This window comes from Cygnus atratus, chromosome 1, assembly GCF_013377495.2.
Source record: "Cygnus atratus isolate AKBS03 ecotype Queensland, Australia chromosome 1, CAtr_DNAZoo_HiC_assembly, whole genome shotgun sequence".
Lineage (NCBI taxonomy): Eukaryota > Metazoa > Chordata > Aves > Anseriformes > Anatidae > Cygnus > Cygnus atratus.
This window is the reverse complement of record NC_066362.1, coordinates 125,767,307-125,787,199: the sequence shown is the minus strand read 5'-3', so window position 1 is coordinate 125,787,199 and position 19,893 is coordinate 125,767,307. Positions and strand designations below refer to the sequence as shown.

Genomic DNA, 19,893 nt, shown 5'->3' with positions numbered 1-19,893 from the left:
GTTTTGTGGGATTTACTTAGCAAGATGCTCCAGTGCAAGCGTAGCTGTAGGCCTATAAACACTCATTTTCAAAAGCTTCACTGCAGTTACTTCTCTGCCTAAATACTCTTTTTTTTTTTTTTCTGAAAAGAGCCTGGCTCTGTCCTCTTGTACTCTCCCTTCAGGTATTTATAGACCTTCAGGTCCTTTTCTGCAGGGCTGCTTTCCTGCCGGTTGCTCCCCTCCCAGCATGTACTGGTGTCTGAGGTTGTTCCTCCCTAGGTGCTGGTCTCTGCACTTCTTGTTGAACTTCATGAGATTCTTGTCAGCCCACCTCTCCAGCCTGTCCAGGTCCATCTGGTTGGCTGTGTGGCTCTCTCAGCCACTCCTCCCAGCTTTGTGCCATCCACAAATTTAATGGAGGGTACATTCTACCTAGTCATCTGGATTATTAATGAAGATATTATAGAGGGCTGGAATCACTGTTGACCCCTGGAGTGCTCTGCTTGTTTCTGATCTCCAACAAGACTTTGTGCCACTGACCACTACACTCTGGACCTGATCATTCAGGCAGTTTTTGATCCACCTCACTGTCTGCTCATCCAGCCTACGTTTCAACAGCTTTTCTATGAGGATCTTTTGAGGGACAATGTCAAAGAGCTTACTAATGTTCAGGAAGACAATATCCACTGCTCCCTCCCTTATCCATCAGGATGGTGATTTCATTACTTGGCAGACAGGGAGCTGGATTGTTCAGGATTGTCCCAGGATATGCTTCTGACTTCATCGGTCCCACAACAATATTTTATGGTAAACTCAGATTTCAGATGACATGGAGTGAGAATTTGAGTGATGCAGTTTGGAAAGTGGTGGCCAGGGTGACCAATAGCTAGGAAAGATCAAAACAGCCATCCACAAAAACTTGTCTGTACCTATAGGCCCCTAGGACTTTGAGCTAAAAACCCTAATATAGAGCACAGACAAAAGCGCCCTGTTCACTGACTCAGCCAAATGATTTGGAGCTTATTCAATGTCTAAAGGTGTCTGCGATCCTAAAATGTAAGTGTGCATGTACTCCTTGCCCCAGTGGAGTCGCTTCCTGTGCTAGGGGGTAATCCTCGTTGGGCTTCTAGCCATTGTTATTTTTCAGATGAAAGGTAATGAAAATGATCATAAATAATTTCTTGAGTAATGAAGTATTTATCTTTGGCATTACATCTTTTATGATCAAATGGCTGTAACTTACACGTTTAATGCTTCAAATACTAAGCCTTGCTGAGAAAGTGCAGGCTTATTTTTGTGTCTAAAGGTTAAAAAGGGAATTTACTTTTAGGCCCTCACCTCCCTGAATCATAGAGAAATTATTCTATTAATTTTTTTAGCACAATACTAAATATGTGAATTGTGAAGAATAATTAATATAATTACTAGTAGTAATATTGTTACAAAGTATCACTCTTCTATTTTCTATTACAATTTCTGACTTTAAAAAAAAAAAGTCCTAGTTCATAAGGGCTTTAAGGACTTGCTAAATATAGCTTTAAAACTTCAAATTTAAGGTCATACTAAGTAGCTAATTACCTCAGGTATCTTTACCTAATAAATGGTCTTCAGTAGTTTAGTGGCATGAATGTTTGACTGATTCCTCATTAAAGCTGCTTTGCAATTCTGGATTGTTGGGATTTTCAGACCAAGAGGTGTTTGGTAGAAACAAATTTATGCATCAAATTGTATATTTTTTAATTTAAAATTTTGAAGTTCTTTCTTCTACCCCATCTTTATCAAATACCTGTGCTTGCAGCATTTATTAGTCTCTTTATTAGTCTACTACTAGTAATTCTCCCTGTACCCCCCCCCTTTTTTACGTGAAAGTATAACGTATAATGTAAACTAGATGTTATTGTTAGAAATAAGAAACTGTTTTTTCTTTACTAGAAGTTATCAAAGCAATTATCAAATTATCAAAAGCAGTTATCAAATCAATTTATGCTCTTTAGCAATGTTTTCCTCTTTTTCAGAGTAGAGTAGCTTATTTCTCCATAGTACACTTTTATTGAAAATTTCATATGTAGCAATGTAATGTGAAAACTGCTTAATGTGCATGGATGCCCTTTTCTGATTACGGTAGCTTTTCTGTTATTTTCCTGCACCATTTTTTTTTCCTTGAAGTGTCTTACTTTTAGAGATATTGTTGTCTTTTGATTTAATTTTTGGGGTAATTTTTGGAATGGGATTAGGCATGGAGTACCTCAAAGGATAAAACATTAATAACAGTCTAGAGGTATATGAACTGCTACCAGGAATAATTTGATGCCTCATTAATTGCTATTGAGATATATGCTGTAAAGAGTAATTTTTTACATAAACTTGAGTAGTGCATGACGTGACATTTTTAAAGTAGCTTATGAAGTCACTCCATGTTTTAAAAACCCAGCCTGAAAAGTCCTGTGAATTTGTTGCCTTTTTTTTTTTTTCCATTCTTGGAGAAAGTAATTTCTTTTCATCATAGTTGGAGGAGGATTAAAAAAAAAAAAAATAGATTGCTGAATACATAAGAAGTTACCAGAAAGCAAAAATGGGCCGGTGTTATTTTGTTGTTGTTGGAGTTTTTGTGTGTTTTGTTTTGATTTTTTTTTGTTCAGATGTTTTTCTTCCAGATTAATGATTGACAGCCTCTCACAATGGGGAAAAATGAAATACAAGCAGAATAATTTTAACAGAAAAAAGAGTACGCTTTTTGATTCAACATATACTGGTAAACCAATGCAGCTGTTGGATTTTTCTAAGAAATGGAACCTGAGTGGGTCAAGGTGATGGTGAAAGAGTGTAAGGGACAGCTTAGGTTCATTCACACACTGAATGGAAAATACTTAGAGGAAGTAGCAGAAAGTCCATGGAAACTGAGACCAAGTGTAGGCAGAGGGGAAAAATGTGTTCTGGTGTTTCATACATTTCCTTTAAATAAAACGTATTCTTAGACTGGTTTATGTGGGCACTGTGTCAGTGCTTGTTCAGGGGCATCATGATTTCCATTTGACTAGAGACAGACAGTGGATATGCCATACTTCTGTAATTCTTTATAAATGCTTAATTTAATCATTAATGATGATGGGTTAAGGTTATATTAATCATTATCAGTAGAACTGAAAAGTGAGACTCTGCATTTCTTTTACATAAGAAACTCAGATTTCCTTTCCAGAGACAGTGTAGTCAGTGTAATCAGGTGCAGTGAAGCAGGATTTCACTTCAGTGTGGTGAATTACAGAAATTGTGTGTTGCTAGGTAGCTAGTGGAAGCTTTGATCATGAGAAAGTGTAGGGTCAAGCTTTATTTCAGGAAGGTAATGGGAGATACATTTGTGTTTGTTTGCTTAAATCCATTAAAAACACATGAAGAATTTCAGATGATCCAATATGAAATGTTTTGAGTCATAGCTGAGCCTGAAATGCTCTCTTCCTAAATATCATTATTTTTTTCTCAACTTCAGTTATATCCTCTGTTGGCAGAATAACCACCTAGCCACTATATACATCACAAAGTATTTTGCTGCAATTGTGTTTGATAAACAGGATTTCTTTTTAATGACAATGCTGAAGGAAAAACAGAAGGTAAAAAAAAACAAGAGGTTACTTACCTCTAAATGATATTGGAAGTGACTTTGGAAACTTAAGAACTGCACAACACCTTGCACTACAAACTACATTTTGCATGTCAGTAATAAAAGATTTTGAATGCCTGTCACTATTTTTTCTGGGTTAGAAGTGTGGAAAAAGGTGTACTTTTTTTTTCCTTTGAATGGAACATTTTTGCTTCATTTCCAGCCTCTCATCTGTTGATAGTTTCAGTGGATTTTTTTTACCTGCTGAGAATGTCTCTGCATAGAAAAATCATCTGAAGTATTGAAATTCAGTTTAGATTGTGTAGGCACTTGGAATCTAGCAAGATATCTGAGCAAGTATTGATGTGGTTTTAGCCAATGCTGAAATACTTGCTGGGGTTTCTAACGAAATAGTGCACCAGCTCATTTAGAAAGAGTGTATTGGAAGAAGTGTGACTTCTTAATGCAAATTAAGAACTAATATGTGACCAGATCCCAAAGGAAAGCAAAACAATGTCTTTCACACAAAGGAGGGTAGAAGTAATTGGAAATGGAAAATGACTTCAGAAAGAAGAAAAGAACTTAGTGCCCACATTGCATCTCTATTGATCCAGAGAGCAATTTTTCCCAGTAGTTGCTTGATCTGTGGGTGATTCATGTAAGTTATGTTAAATTTTTACATGAAGCATTCTGTTACTATGGTGATAGGTGCCACTCCACGCAAATTGTTTAAATAATATTAAGGCAATTCTTTGTACTCAGTAAGCTGGATAATTGCTGTTAGTTTGTACTCAAGGGTTGTGAACTTAAAAAGTAAAATAAAATAAAAAATAAAATAAAAAATTGCAGTTTCATTAAATGATCATGGAAAGGCTCTAGGTTTTTAGACAGATTTGTGTAGGTTGCATAGGAAATGTCTTTTTGTGTAGCATTTAATAGCTTGCATTATATTTTTTACAATAGGGATATTTTTCTCTTCCCTTAGTATCTTAAATGGCGTGTGTTCACCATTCTGTTTTCTCCCATCTCCGTCGTTTCTTACGTATGTTTCCGATGGGGGAGGACAGAGTGGGTTGCTGCAGATACAGATGAGCTCTGGCTTAAAAGTGGTGGAGGGACAGGTAATAATAACAGAGTGAGGATGCTATAGACCCAGAATCAAGAAACTGCAGGAACTGAATAATTGCAGCATAAGTGGAAAAGAAAAATATTTCTGAACGGCAGTGGGAAGAAAAACGACAGGATTTGTGTGGGAAGTGAAGAGTAGTTGGAAATGGCACCCAGGTTGTGAGCTTGTGGGACATAAGGTGGTGGAGTTGTTGACAGAGATAGGGAAAGAAGGGGGAAGTGGGGAGGGTTTGGGAAGAAACGTGATTTCAGCTTTTCAGCATACTGTGTTAGGGCTGGTGGCAAATACCCAGGAGGAGACTCTAAACTGTGAATGCGAACAGAAGGGATGAGAGATCTGTGACTCATCTGCACAGAGATGATAATTAAAGCAGCATGATTTCAGGAGGCTGCTGAGCAATAAGGAAGAGGTTGCAGAAGAGGGGAGAGCAGAGGATAGAGCTCCCAGGGACTGTGGCGGTCTGGAGGAGGAACAGCCACAATGGGAGACTTCTTCGGAGCAACTCAGTGGGAAGAAACTCAAAGAAAGCACATATGCTGGGAAGTCCACTTATAAATAAAATATAGGTTTTTAACAATGGCTGTGTAACTTTAAAAATTAATTTTGTATGGCAGCAGCCAAGGACAACCTATGCAAATGCGGGGTTCTTGCATAGCTTAAGAGCTTTCTATTACATTTAGGTAGTGCGACAAGGGAAAGGTATCTCCCCTTACCCTGCAGCCCTGTTTTTATTCCAGACATTTATAATTGCCAGTGTCCCAAAGTCCACATCTTTTTCATCCAAATCCTCATCCAAATCCCTGCTAGACCTCTTAAAATCAAAGATGTGGTAAAGCATCACACTAGGAAAGCTCTAACTGTGTCATGTTCCTAATTCTTTGCCTGTTGGCAGAGGAGGATGTTATCTGCTTGCCAGCTTCTGTAGGCTTGGGGGTATTTAAGAGTTTTAGTTTCTCGTTTTTTATGTGGATGGAGGTTTGGAGGGAAAGGTTTTGAATAGATCTGTATATCTGCCATTTTGTATTTTCTTATGACTGTAATTACTCAGACATACCTGTAAATCACATATTAAGAGTTCTCTAATATCCTTCAGTTTCTAATCATCTTGCTCACAACACAGCGACGTTTTGCCTGTACTATATTGATCAAGTTTGTTTCAAAGCTGTCATTGCTTAATCCTACAATCAGATGTATTAGATATATTGTCCATGCATTTTCTACATTAAGTAGCAAAAAGATAACTTGATTACATCTACCTTATCCCTGCATCAATTTCAAAATTATGTACTAATGTCTGAGCCTGAGAAAAGCGATGAAGGGTAATGATAAATAAATCTACTATGAAACTTGTGAAGCTTTTTTTGTCTTCGTGTGTTGGCAGAGCTTTAGACTTTGTCATCATTGTTAAGAACTTTTGTGAGAACCTCCAGTGAAGATTCCAGAAAACCTCACTCTTGTGTGGCTCTCTTGCCATAGCCGAACTGGGCATAATTCAAACAAAATGAGCCTTCCTCGAGCCAATGACATAAATTTTCTGGAGCTGGGGACACTTGAGCAGACTTAAAGAGGGCTTCTTGAAGACAGAACAACTTATTTTTGAAGGTGTTGGGGGGAGGGGGGGGCTGAAGAGCCTGGGAGTTATGATCTGACCATTCTCCAGTTAATTATTTTTTATTGCTGCTAAGTAGCAGGACTGACGGACCATCCATTTGACATAGACTGGTATTAAAGGATTCAGTTACAGTTGTAATCAATTTGAGAAGCAAAGGGATTTAAAGGATGGCTTGGCTTACTTCCAGCCAATGGCTGCACTGCTCAAGGAAGGTTTTATACCAGAGGTTTGGCAACGCATAGGAGTCTGAACCCTCTTTTAGCAATGATGTAATTCATTATTTTTGTTACAAATAGAGAACTGGAGTTACATACTTTAGAACATTTTGCGTGACTTCAAAATACTGGTGACAGCAATTCTATCAGACATCTGTTTTTAAGCAGTACATAAAATCTAGCTGTTGCCCTCTTAAAACTAGACATAGAAAAACTAGACATAGAAGATGTGGAGAATTGCTCATGAAAGATGCGTTTCCCAAGCGATTTCACCACCATTTTAAAGATTATGTTCCTAATCTTGCCTCTATTTTATCAACAAAAGACTGGTTAAAAAGTGCAATGCACGCACATGCACGCGCACACACACACATAAATTGCATTCATGTAGTTTCAGTTGGATTGCAGAGAAAAACACATGAAAAAACAGTGAAGAAACTCCACCAGAAGCACCTCAAAAGCTCCCTGGAGAATGAACGCTGTCATGAGAAGTCCTTGTTTTTCACAGGTTTCTCCAGTTGACTCCACCTCTGTAGCACCACACAGCTTCTTTTGATCGACGCTACTATGGTATGAATTCACAAAGGATGTGTTTGGGCTAACATGTTACCTGAGAATCAGGAGATTTGGTTTTTGTCCTTGGCAAGAATGTAACCTGCTGATGTACCAATTCTACCTAGGAACTTTCTCTGCCTTGGAGGAAAAAAAAATAAATCAGGATGACTAAATACATGAACAACTAAGACATTCTTCTGAACAACAATGAAATACAGTGAAACAACAACAACACAGTGAAAGAAGTCCTTGCTTTCTCTTGAGCACTCTCATCTACAGATTACTAGGAATGCTGAGCCATCGCTGAGTTGTTGCTGAGAGAATCAACAAACATATTTTCTGCAATTCTCCATTTTCTTATTGCTTGAATATTTGTATGTATATTATATTTTCTGAACTAGCATATCTTTATTCTCAAACTAAGTCGTGGGGTTAAGAGGAACTTGAGGCTTCCAAAAAGAATACAGTACTGTAGATGCCCAGAATGTGGCCAAACCAATAATAATAATAGTAGTAATAAGAATGATGGCGGTTTCTGGATGGTATTTTGCAATTGCCCTGAGAAGTGTTTGACAGGTAATTGCAATAGATACTTTGACAGGCTGCTGACTCAGACGTGTAATCCACATTATATATATGCAAAAATAGATGTGTTTTCTGCTGAATATTATCCTATAGTTATAGTACTGGAAAGCTGGATGATCTTTTTCTTTTTCCCCTATAGGATCTGTGAGTGTTAGGTTGATTTAGCATGCCTTGTAGACCTCAATATTTCACATTTTGAGTTGAGATTTAATCAACTTGGGTGGAAAGAAAAGAACCAAAGCAAAAGAAAAGTGTTGGTGTAATTAGCTGACCCAATTCCCCACTTCTGTGACATACTAAAATAGAGGTTTAGAAATACAGCAATAATAGCAAGAGGAGAAGAAAAGAAATCAGAAAAATAAAGCAGCATAAGCATTGCTTTTGAAAACAAAAATCTACAAATATTTGTATTTTATATATGTTACTTCAGGGGTGAATTGTTCTAACAAAGTGGGAGAACAGGGTGACTTTGGCAGCATCGTCACCAGTCAGTGCTGTTGAATTCAGTAGATCTAATTCTAAGTGTATTCAATAATTCTTACTAAGGGGAATTATGACAGGATATTTGCAGATAAAACTTGTAATTTTTATAGAAACAACACAGAATTATGCTTATGAATGTGACTTCTGGAAGAAACACAATATAAATGGTGCATTTCAGTTGGAGTGTAACATCAGTCTTGCTAGTCTTACAATTAGATTTTAAAATTATACTTTTTTCTTTTTTTTTCTGAAAGTAAAAGAGACCTCTCTCCTTGATTATTGAGGTTTCTTCTTGCTCTTTTTAACTTCTCCTACTACGTTTTTTTTCTCTTCTAATTTTGGACTTTATTCTTCACTTTTTATTAAGATTTTAGCCTAGTCCCATCTGCCTCTACAAAGGAAAGGACCAAAAGGACCTTTTGCCTGTTTTGATACATGAGGTAGAGCTGCAAGTAGTGACCAAGGAAAGCTGATGTTAGTAGTTAAGTTGTGCCACTGTATTGCCCTTTTAGTTCTCTTTCTTTGCAGACAGTATTGTCTCATTTTTGTCTGAAACTACTATTGGCCAATATTTGACTACATCTTTAGGAAATACAAATTAACACAGAGTTTGGAGTACAAGGAAAAGAACTGCATTTATTGCTTTATTAGCAACCTGCTCTATTAACATTTTAGGAAACAATATACATTGAGAAGACAGCCTAAAGTTGGTTGAGATCAGGTGTTGGTTGGTTGGTTAGATAGAGATAAATACCCTGGCTTTTTATTTTTTTAATTTGTTAGTGAATATTCATGTGAAGTTCAGACAATAAACAGGTAAAAGCAAAACTCCTCTTAACGATATATGCATGTTTCAGTTCAGGGGTTATCATAGTATTCTTTCACTAGGTGAATAGCGAATTTTTATCTTGTGTAGGAGGAAAGCTTGGTTGCAGATTTTTTGTGCGTTCCTGGTTTCCTGAAGTAGAAAAAAGTTGAAGTTAGATTTGTGTATGATCTGTTTCTTACCTTAATTGTAATGTTTTGGTACTGTGGGTAAACAGGTACTTAAGATTTTTCAGGAGTAAGATATGTTTGTAGTCTAGGTATGGAAGGAAGAGATGTTTTCCAGCTGTAGATGGTATGCTATTAAGAACAAAAATTTGTTCCTAATTGCATAAGTAGTGACTCTCTTTGTTGTTCTCAAGTGCTTTAAACTCTTTTATTTGAAATTAAATGGGTATGTAAAAGCAGTAATTGTAAGTGGTGAAAGTCCACAGTAAAAAGCATTCAGTTTATCATTGTACATAAGGGATATCTGAAGAGGGTGGGCTCAGTTATCCTCAAAGTAGTGGAGTGACTTAAAAGATCTAAGGGGAAATAAACTGTTGACTCTGAAGAAAAGTGACATGTAGGTTTTGCTCTTGGGATCATTCAAAAGCAATCTCAGCCCCTATCTCCAGGGATGGCTGTGAGAAGTTACAAGCTTGCTACAATGCAGGGATTGGCTTTGGTGACCTTTTGTAGGTTTCTTTGAGTCCTAGACTTCAGGGCTGCTCTAGGCTATGCTCGCATGTATCTCTGCACTCCTTCACATCTCCCTCAGTTGAGGTTTGAATAGTTGCATGTCATTCCTGTATGGAAAAAGTATATTTTGGATTAATTTTTTTTAACCTAAGCATTGTTTGCTTTCTTCCAATTTCTGTCTTCTATTTACTAAACTATTTTTCTCTTGCCTGAATAGAAAAAGCAGCATCAACCTTTCCTGTGTGTAAGGAGCTCATATAGCAATTCCTCTTTCCAGACGCTGAATTTGTAGGTAGTTGTGTGATGAGGACAGAATTGGAGGGTAAAGTCACCTGTACTAATACACAGGCAGTGTAAAGTTTTCTACTTGCTTTACTGTCTTTGGTAGATTCAGAAATGTGTTTTTAATTATACTCTGGGTTTGTCAGAAATAAACATGTTTCTTTAGCTTCCTTCATGATTGTGTAGAAGAGTTTCATTTCAACGATGTAGCTGTGTTTCTTCCTTATTCATTTCTTTCCTGGCTATAATGAACCTCTATAGTATTTAAAAAAACAGAATCCTCCATCCCTTAGCAGTGAGAATTCTCAGTGTCCTCTGTAAGCTGAATGTTAGACTTATAGTAAGCTCTTCATTACAAATGAAATAATTATGTCTGCTTAGAAGCATATTTTTTTAAACATAAATGTTGAAATCCCTTCATTTTTGCAGAATGATTCATAAGAAACCATGCAGAACATAGATGTACCCAGATTGAAAATGTTATATGCCTTCCCACATATAAAAATGAAATGTGTGTTTTGCTACTAAGATTGCAAATACTTCATTGATGTCTGCATATAATTAAACGTGTTAGATTTTCTTTCCGGCTCTACATACTTGCAAATGTTTCCTGAATGCCAACAGCTGTTATTAGGAAAATACTCCCTGATAAACCTGCTGCTTCTGCATAGGTTGTTTTGTATAAATCTTAAGAACACAGTGGCTGTTCTTGCCCAAGTAATGCTAGAAGCATTTCATGATCTAAAATTTCATTTTTTTAAAAAACAGTTGCATATAACAAAGTTGTTTTCAAAGAGAATAAACCAATTAAAAAATGAAAGGACCTAAAATGTGAAAATTTAGTCACGTTTTTCAAGTGAGTTATTTAGTAGGTATAAAACATCCATTCCAAACTGAACTTGTGCTAATTACCATACAACCACAGCATCTGGTGAACTTAGGAAAGAGTGGCTCTTTCACCAGTGTTGGTGGCATTTCACATGCTCTCTACCTTACTAATTCCTGTACTTCTAGTTCTCTATATCAACTGAGATTTTGGCCTGTCAGGAAGAACTTTCACAGTCCCCAGCTTCCCATCTGTTAGTCTTCTTCGCATTCCAGGTAAGGTGGTGACGATGTGCATACAGTCTCCACCAGGCTCCATGTAATAAGATGGTCCAACTCAAGTTTCCTGTGTGTTTTTTATTCCGTGTTTCTCTTCCCTCCCATTCTATGGAGTGCTCTAAACAACCAACGTTTCACTTTTCTTCTTCTTCTCAAGGTTTTCCTTCTCTTGTTTGGTGGGGTGTGCAAAAACGACAGTGCAGCTCACTAGGAATTGTTCAGCATAGTTTTCAGACTCTCTCTTGCACAGCTTTAAATGGAGGAAAAATTAAGAAATAAGATTAGTTAACCACAAGTAAAGTTGAAACAGTGAGGGAGGGAGACATTCTTGTACAGTGGCTTCAACTCTTTTTGTTTTGCAGTCTTGCAAAATTTTCAGGGAGAGTGTCTCCAGGACAGTATATTTAAAACAATTCTGGTTTTCAAGGTGACCACTAGAAGGAGGCCATACTTTTCCCCAGTCAGGTCCTGCTGGTTGAAGCCACTCAGCTGATGTGTTTGACTAGCTGGTATGTACCAAAAGGATGTAATGTGGAGGAAGATCATTACCTATCTCAAGGAAGGAAGCAATAACAACAAGTAGTGAATGGGCATAGGCATTTACCAGTAGTTCCTTTTGGTGCTAGATTCACACTTTGGTTACATAAATCTATCCATTCTAATTGAGACTTTGAAATCTATTGCTTTATTCCAAAAACTTTGATTATATTTAATTATTTTTAAGGATAAATCTGGGAAAGTTGATTGATTAGATCAATTTAGATCAATTTTGTCTTTTCTGCTTTACTTTTTCAGGATTGCACAGTATATGAAACAGAGAATAAAATTCTTCATGTGGTAAGTAGTTTTGGAATTTTTATTAATAAATATATTTATATCGAATACATAGGATTCTATCTCTGTGTTTTGTGCTTTTTCTGTGCAATACCCATGTAATAATGAACTAGTCTGGGTATGACTGGCTGCTGAATATATGGAAATAAGTATGAATTATGTTATGTATCATATATATCATATGAATATGATATGAAATAAGTATGAAGTATGAATATGATTGTTAGGAAAGCCAAACTTGGCATATGAGAAGTCTGAAACTTTGCAAGGGCTTGTGTTTTAGTCTAGTTCACGCCCATCTGTTATTTGTGAAACATGGTTAGAAGAATGATTTTGAAAAATGGGATTTTTTCTAGAGAGCTGTTTGCTGGGCTTTTATGAAATCGTATATATTTGTTAGTAATATAGCTTCATTTATACGGCTTTATTTCTCTTAGGATTGTGGAGCTAGTCCAGTGATAAGGTTAATGCAATACTTTCCTGTTGAATCCACAGAATAAATACAACTGTTTATTCCCAGAATCTGTAGTGCTATTGATAACAAATAAAGCGGGTGAAATTCATGAGAACTTAACACCAGAACGTAGGATGTGTTGGAAGGGCTGATACTTTGGGGAATGGAGAGTCAGAAGCTTGACCACAACTTGTCTGACACAGTACCTAACTTTCAGATATTAAATTGTCTTTCATGTTGTCGTTATGGTTTAGTGAGTATTTAGTTAACCCTGACCCTGCTTCTAAACTTTCAATATGAAGTTGCTCTTCATAAGAGTAAATAATGAAATTAATCATATTTTATCTCTCACTTTGCTTCACCTTTAGGTATCTTTTTTTTGATATCTTATTTGTCTTATTGTAGTTTAAGCCAGAAAAAAATACTTTAAAATATGATCTTCCCAGTTACTTTTGCTATACTTTTTTATTCAGTGCTCCCATATCAAATGCATGGCAAACTGAATTCTGTAATCTTTTGACACTTTGATTTCACAGTGATGTGCAATAAAAAGTCTCCTTGTATTTTTAAGTTACACTGACATTTTTCCCCCTTGGGACACAAGGAATTTGCATTTTTAGTTGGGCTGACATCATCATCTTTGCTAGGCTGATCTCTGCAAGCATTTAAGTAATGAAGTTTTTAATTGCATAATCTTGGCAAAAGTTGAAGTGCTGTAAGTTTGAAATCATTATATAAAGCCTGGTTTTCAATACATGCTTGTTTTCTCCTGTAAGAGCCAAGAGTTTTGACATCTGCTATATACAGTATATATCATTTGCAAATTAGCAAACAGGATTGGAAAGAGAGCTGGCAATGTTTAGAGCTGATGAAACATCAGTTAATGTAGTCTTCAATGGACAATTTTGAGGAAACCAAGGGATTCATTTAAGATATGTGAATGGAAAAATTTGAGACAGGTTTCGTTATAGTTACATGAAAACTAACTGTACACGATGAAGTTATATTACCTTACATCATTCAGATTCACACAGGCTTATTTCTTTAATCTACAATAACCACTTTGTGGTGACAGGTGGACATATAAATTATTGTTGAGAGCTTAATTAGGGTCTACGATTAGTGCTCAAGCTTGCAAGGAAACACGAACAAACTGTTGAACTGATTACAAAAGCTTAGGATTAAAGATGACTGTAGGTGTTGTACGTAACTTGGATTGTTTCTGAATGTTGCATTTCAATTGATGGATGGGATTTCATGAAGCAAAAACAAACACGGAAAGAAATCTGTGGCTGAATAATTAAAAGATGGGATTTGAAACCATATATTGAATTTGAAAGGGAATATTTTAAAAGCGCAAATTAGAAGTTTGAGGAAAGAACTGAAATTGGAAGTAGTCTCTGTTCCCTCTAACTCCTCTCCTAGGAAGACAGAAAAAAGTGTTGTGGCCTTAGCTAAATAGACAGTTAAAAATAAAAATAAACAAAGAAGAAGAAAAAAGGAAAAAAAAAAAAAAAAAAGGAAATCTCAAGATCTTGAGAGAGAGCATGGTATGTTTTATGCCAGTGTCAAACAAGGCCAAGTGCCGGGTCCTGCACCTGGGGCACAACAACCCCAAGCAGTGCTGCAGGCTGGGAGATGAGTGGTTAGAAAGCTGCCTGGCCGAGAAGGACCTGGGAGTATTGGTTGATAGTCGGCTGAATATGAGCCAGCAGTGTGCCCAAGCAGTGTGGCCAAGAAGGCCAACAGCACCCTATCTTGCATAAGAAGCAGTGTGGCCAGCAGGACTAGGGAAGTTATTGTCCCCCTGTACTCGGCTCTGGTGAGGCCGCACCTCGAGTACTGTGTTCAGTTTTGGGCCCCTCACTACAGGAAGGACATCGAGGTGCTCGAGCGAGTCCAGAGAAGGGCAATGAAGCTGGTGTGGGGTCTGGAGAACAAGTCTTATGAGGAGCGGCTGAGGGAGCTGGGGTTGTTCAGCCTGAAAAAGAGGAGGCTCAGGGGAGACCTTATCGCTCTCTACAGGTACATTAAAGGAGGCTGTAGTGAGGTGGGGGTTGGTCTTGTTCTCTCACGTGCCTAGTGACGGGACAAGGGGGAAGGGGCTAAAGTTGTGCCAGGGGAGGTTTAGGTTGGATATTAGGAAGAACTTCTTTACCGAAAGGGTTGTTAGGCATTGGAATGGGCTGCCCAGGGAAGTGGTTGAGTCACCATCCCTGGAGGTCTTTAAAAGGCGTTTAGATTTAGAGCTTAGTGATATGGTTTAGTGGAGGACTTGTTAGTGTTAGGTCAGAGGTCTAGGTGATCTTGGAGGTCTCTTCCAACCTAGATGATTCTGTGTTTCTGTGACATTAGTTACCTTTTTAGATATCAAAATGGACTGTGCATGCTAGAGGTGAATGTTAATAAGAAGGTACTCTGATATGAAAAAAATAGTAGTAAATTTTAGTAAAGGCACAGAAAGAGTCTTAAATGAGAAATATGGAAAAACTAGCAGATACTGGGGGGAGAGGCCACACACACAAGTAGTATCTATAGAGAAAGTAAATTTTCTCAAATTAAAAGACGAAACTATTTTAAGTCTGTTCTCTGAGTACATTTCCCATTATCAATCCGTGCACTCTCGTTTGGGTAACAGAAATGTATCTGGCTAGCATTGGATCCAGCTAGCTCTGAGTGATCAAATACCAACGTATAGCTGTGTTAGCTGGGGTGACTTACAGAGGAACTTGAATTCAAAGCCATGGGCTCTTCCTGTATGATTTCATGTACCACGTTCTCTTCATGACAGAAGAAAGCAAGGTTCCTCACAGAAGTGAAAGGCAGTGACTTACAACTGATTAGCAATTAATGTAATTAGCCTGTGGAAATTGTTGTTGCAAGGTATTGTTCTCACTAAGGGCTGAAGTAAAATTTTAAAAGCTCCTTTTTACCGAAATTAAAAAAAAAAACAAAAACAAAAAAACAAACAAACAAAAAAACTACAACTATGGAAATCACAGAATCACAGAATCATCTAGGCTGGAAGAGACCTCCAAGATCATCTAGTCCAACCTCTGTCCTAACACTAACAAGACTTCCACTAAACCATATCACTAAGGACTACATCTAAACGTCTTTTAAAGACCTCCAGGGATGGCGACTCAACCACTTCCCTGGGCAGTCCATTCCAATGCCTAACAACCCTTTCGGTAAAGAAGTTCTTCCTAATATCCAACCTAAACCTCCCCTGGCACAACTTTAGCCCCTTCCGCCTCGTCCTGCCACCAGGCACGTGAGAGAATAGACCAACCCCCACCTCGCTACAGCTTCCTTTAAGGTACCTATAGAGAGCGATAAGGTCTCCCCTGAGCCTCCTCTTCTCCAGGCTAAACAACCCCAGCTCCCTCAGCTGCTCCTCATAAGACTTGTTCTCCAGACCCCACACCAGCCTCGTTGCCCTTCTCTGGACTCGCTCGAGCACCTCGATGTCCTTCTTGTAGCGAGGGGCCCAAAACTGAACACAGTACTCGAGGTGCGGCCTCACCAGAGCCGAGTACAGGGGGACAACAACTTCCCTAGACCTGCTGGCCACGCTACTTCTTATACAAGCCAGGGTGCTGTTGGCCTTCTTGGCCACCTGAGCACACCGCTGGCTCATATTCAGCTGACTATCAACCAATACTCCCAGGTCCTTCTCGGCCAGGCAGCTTTCCAACCACTCATCTCCCAGCCTGCAGCTCTGCTTGGGGTTGTTGCGCCCCAGGTGCAGGACCCGGCACTTGGCCTTGTTGAACTTCATACAGTTGACCTCAGCCCATCGGTGCAGCCTATCCAGATCAAAAATAAATATAATAAAAATAAAATAAAAATATATAAATAAAAATAAATATAAAAATAATTTAATAAATAAAAATAATATAATAAAAAATAAATATAATAATAATATAAATAAATATATATATAATATAAATAAATAAATATAATAAAAAATAAATAAAATAAAAATAATTTAAATGGCAGGTACGTACTCATTCTTTTGGACACCAAGACATTTTCCACCTTAGGATCACTGGATCCAAGTAGTTGATTTTTATCCACATCACTTATTGGTGGTCCAGCAATTTTACTTCAGAGCAGGTGTTCTGAAGGTTCTGGGTTGAACATCCCCATCATGATGGGGATAACCCATCACAAAAGTGTTGTTTTGGACTGGTTCAGGGGCTGGAGCTAAGCAGGCACACACCTTCTGTGGGGATGCTGCCCCATTCTCAGCAGAATGGGCCTACTTTGTGCTCATCCAACCTGCCATCTGGGCCAAATCAGGGGGCAAGAGGGTGTGTGGGCACTGCCGGGGGATGTGAGACCACTTTGCTGCTATCACAATGCATCTATGGATACCACCAACGTTAGCGAGTCACTCATTCTTCACACTTCCCTCTAAAGCATGGTGAAGGTGGCAACATCCCGCACGAAAGGCAAGATCCTCAGTTAAATGACAGCTTGGTTTGCTTTAATTAGGTAGGGTCAAAAAATAGTTAATGTGCTCAGATTCTAATGGCAGTAATTTCTTTTGAATGACCTCTTTCTTTCTGAGATCACAGTGTAGGAGTTCATGTGGAGAGACTGCTGAATCACCTTATCCATAAATAGTATGTTTTAATGTCAACAAACATACTCTGAAGTCAGCTTTTTGATGAAGACACGATATTCTGTGGAGACAGAACTGTATAGCTTCAGCGCTGTGTTCAAGAAAGAAATGTTTTCGTTTACTCTTGAAGCAAGTGCAGCTTCAAATGCTGTATAAAAGCATTTTGGATGCCTCTCACAATGTTAGTAGTAAAGTAGTAAACTAGTTTGTGTTATTCAACCAAACATAAAATGTAACTAAAGGAAAAAGGTCTTATAGAAAGCTGATAAAATTTGAAGAAGAAATTGCTAACTTAAATTTTGTTTATTTCTTCCAAATGGAACTTGCAGATTGTGTCTTTGGGGAAGAAAAAATGTCTCAACTATAATTTTCTGCCCTAGAATTGTAGGTGTTTTGAAACAATTACTTTAAAGTATATTTCTTAAAGTTATTTTCACTGTGAATTCATTCATAGAAACATTTGGTTTCTGTGCAATAAGAAGCATAAAACCACACAGGAATAATGTGTTTTGCTCATTAAAATGTTGATGCTTCTGAAATAGTCATGAAAACAGAGAAATGCTTCATATTTCTATCATATTCTCAGTATGTTTTCTACCATATTTCTCAGTGTGTTTTTTCCAGATTACTTTTCGCTCATGTAATGAATAAAGCCATGTAATAAATAAATACATAAATAGTAAAATTGTAATAATTTATTAATATCATCAGAAAATAAATATAATCAGAAAATAATACCAGCAGAAGTAGATGACAATGTAAAATATAAAAGAATGGGTTAAATATAGTTGGCCTAAATATGAAGTGATGTCTTGGTGTACTTTAAAACTGAAAAGTAGTATGTTCTTGCTAGTTTATATTTAGAATCTTTATATAAATTTAACCTGAGATGATAAAGTGTATGGAAAACTGCTCAGCTTGAAAGGGTATCAGTTCTGCTTATGTGGGGAGTTAAGTTAATGGTTGCAAAAGTCTGAATGGAGATTTAAAATCTTTCAAAAATAATTCATTGATTCCTTCCAGCTGTTCAAGGCTGTATGTGATGGAAGTATCTAGTTCAGATTAATTCAAGTGAAGCAGTATAGTATTAAAGTGAGAGCAAAGCAAGAAGGACTAATTACAGAAAGCAGAAGCGAGGCTTCAGTCAGATTAATAAGTTTTTACTTTTTTTTTTAGTTTAACTTTCTTAAATTTATGTTGCTTTTCCTGAAAAAAAGTGTGGGTTTTTTTGTTGCTGTTTATTTTGTTTTTAGAGTTGGAAAACTGTAGAAAGTAGAACCGTAGAGTGAAATTAATATTTGGAAGATTTTGAAAAATGTGAGCTATTTAAATTATTATTTTTTTAAGTTACCAGATTGAAAAAGAAAAGAACAAGTAATGGATCAGGATGTTGTCTTTTCACCAAGAGCCTTGCAGAGAAACCACAATGATAATAATTCAATCCTTCCCACTTTATTTGAATATTTGTTATAGAGCTATAATGGACTAAGAATGCATTGTCAAAAGTATCATTTTGATAATCTTATTAAAGAAAAAAAGTAATCACCTGCTTCTTTTCAAAAGTCTATACCTCGCAAAGAGGGTCTAGCAAACTCCACTCCAACGGAAACCATTCTGTCTGCATCCAAAATAAGATTGAGTTCACTGATTAAACTTTATGTACATAAAAACACTAGTCCAGGCCCAGCCAGTTCTAAGATTGCTGCAGTTACTGAGGTATTCCCTACAGTACAAGAAATGTTTTGGACCAAAATTAATTGATTAATAATTATTCCATGTGGCTTAAGCTAACTGGTTAGACTTTATAACTAGTTAGACTTACCTGAATGCTCATGCAGCAAGTTGCTTTGTCTCAGTCAGTTGTAACTAAGTTTTATTTATTTATTTATTTTTTAATCCCAAACATTAAACTTAACATCACAAATACATTTTTTCTGACTTCTCTTCCCCTCAGCCCTGGGAATGTGTTTAAGCCAGGGTGCTTCCGTATTACAAACACTTGGCAAAATAGATTTAAGCTTGTTCACTAGCCTGGGTAAAATTAAGGGCAGGATTGAATAGAAGTCTGTTTGTTTGACCCTAGAGCTGCCTGCAATGAACAAGTCTCTTTGAAGGCAGCCATGTCCATGACTACCTCCACTGTGCTGCAGAAGGCATATCATTTTGCCAGTACAAAGTAAATTAGCCACAGAGGATCAGGAAAGATGCAAGTAAAATGTAGATACCCTGATGTCCTCATCCCCTTAGCTGGCAGAAGGAGCGATTGTGGAAAATCAGTTAGAAATCAGTGCACTACAGTCCAAAAGCATGGGTAAAAACAGTATGATCTTTCATTCTTCATGCTTTGGGACATAAGCTGGTTGCCTACAGAATAAAATAAAACATTTCCCCTTGATTTTCTACCACACAACTAGATGCTTTTTAGTGATATTTTTCATCCTCCTTTGAATCATTTATCTTTGTACATAAAAACTGTGGTGTAGGTACAATTTGCAATTATGAATTTGTCACTGAATAGAGAGGAAAATTTATTATTTAAAGTGCAGTGATTAGTTATTACTAAAGAGAACTGTAGGTAAAGTGTAAGGCTTATATTGAGAACAGGGGCTGCGTAAACAAAAGGAGAAAATGTTATCATCTGCTGATTTCTCTCAGTTAATCTTTTGTAACTTGCCTTTTTTTGGCTTTGCCAAACCCTTTTCCTTTGTCCAGATGGCCTGCATGCTGAAAGCTAAGTGTGGCTTGAGAAAGGCCAGGCATTTTTAATGCCTGCTGATATTTATGGGAGCAATTGGATGCTCATTTTCCAGTGTATCTTTATGCATCTAGTAACTGATACTTGCTTATCATTTTCATATCTGCTTCTGCAAATGTATAAATGTAGCACATGGACACATGGAGATACTTAGAAAAGTTATTCCTCAGTG

At 37.2% G+C, this 19,893-nt stretch overlaps 1 protein-coding gene across 4 annotated transcripts in view; it reads left to right on the top strand.

Moving 5' to 3' along the window:
- CNKSR2 (connector enhancer of kinase suppressor of Ras 2) overlaps nt 1–19,893 on the top strand; it is a 215,933-nt gene that overhangs the window by 67,082 nt on the left and 128,958 nt on the right. For all 4 annotated transcript variants that reach the window (XM_035542316.2, XM_035542315.2, XM_035542313.2 and 1 more), the window contains exon 5: nt 11,844–11,885. In XM_035542316.2, the coding sequence (XP_035398209.1) occupies nt 11,844–11,885 (42 nt within the window). The remainder of the gene's footprint in view (nt 1–11,843; nt 11,886–19,893) is intronic.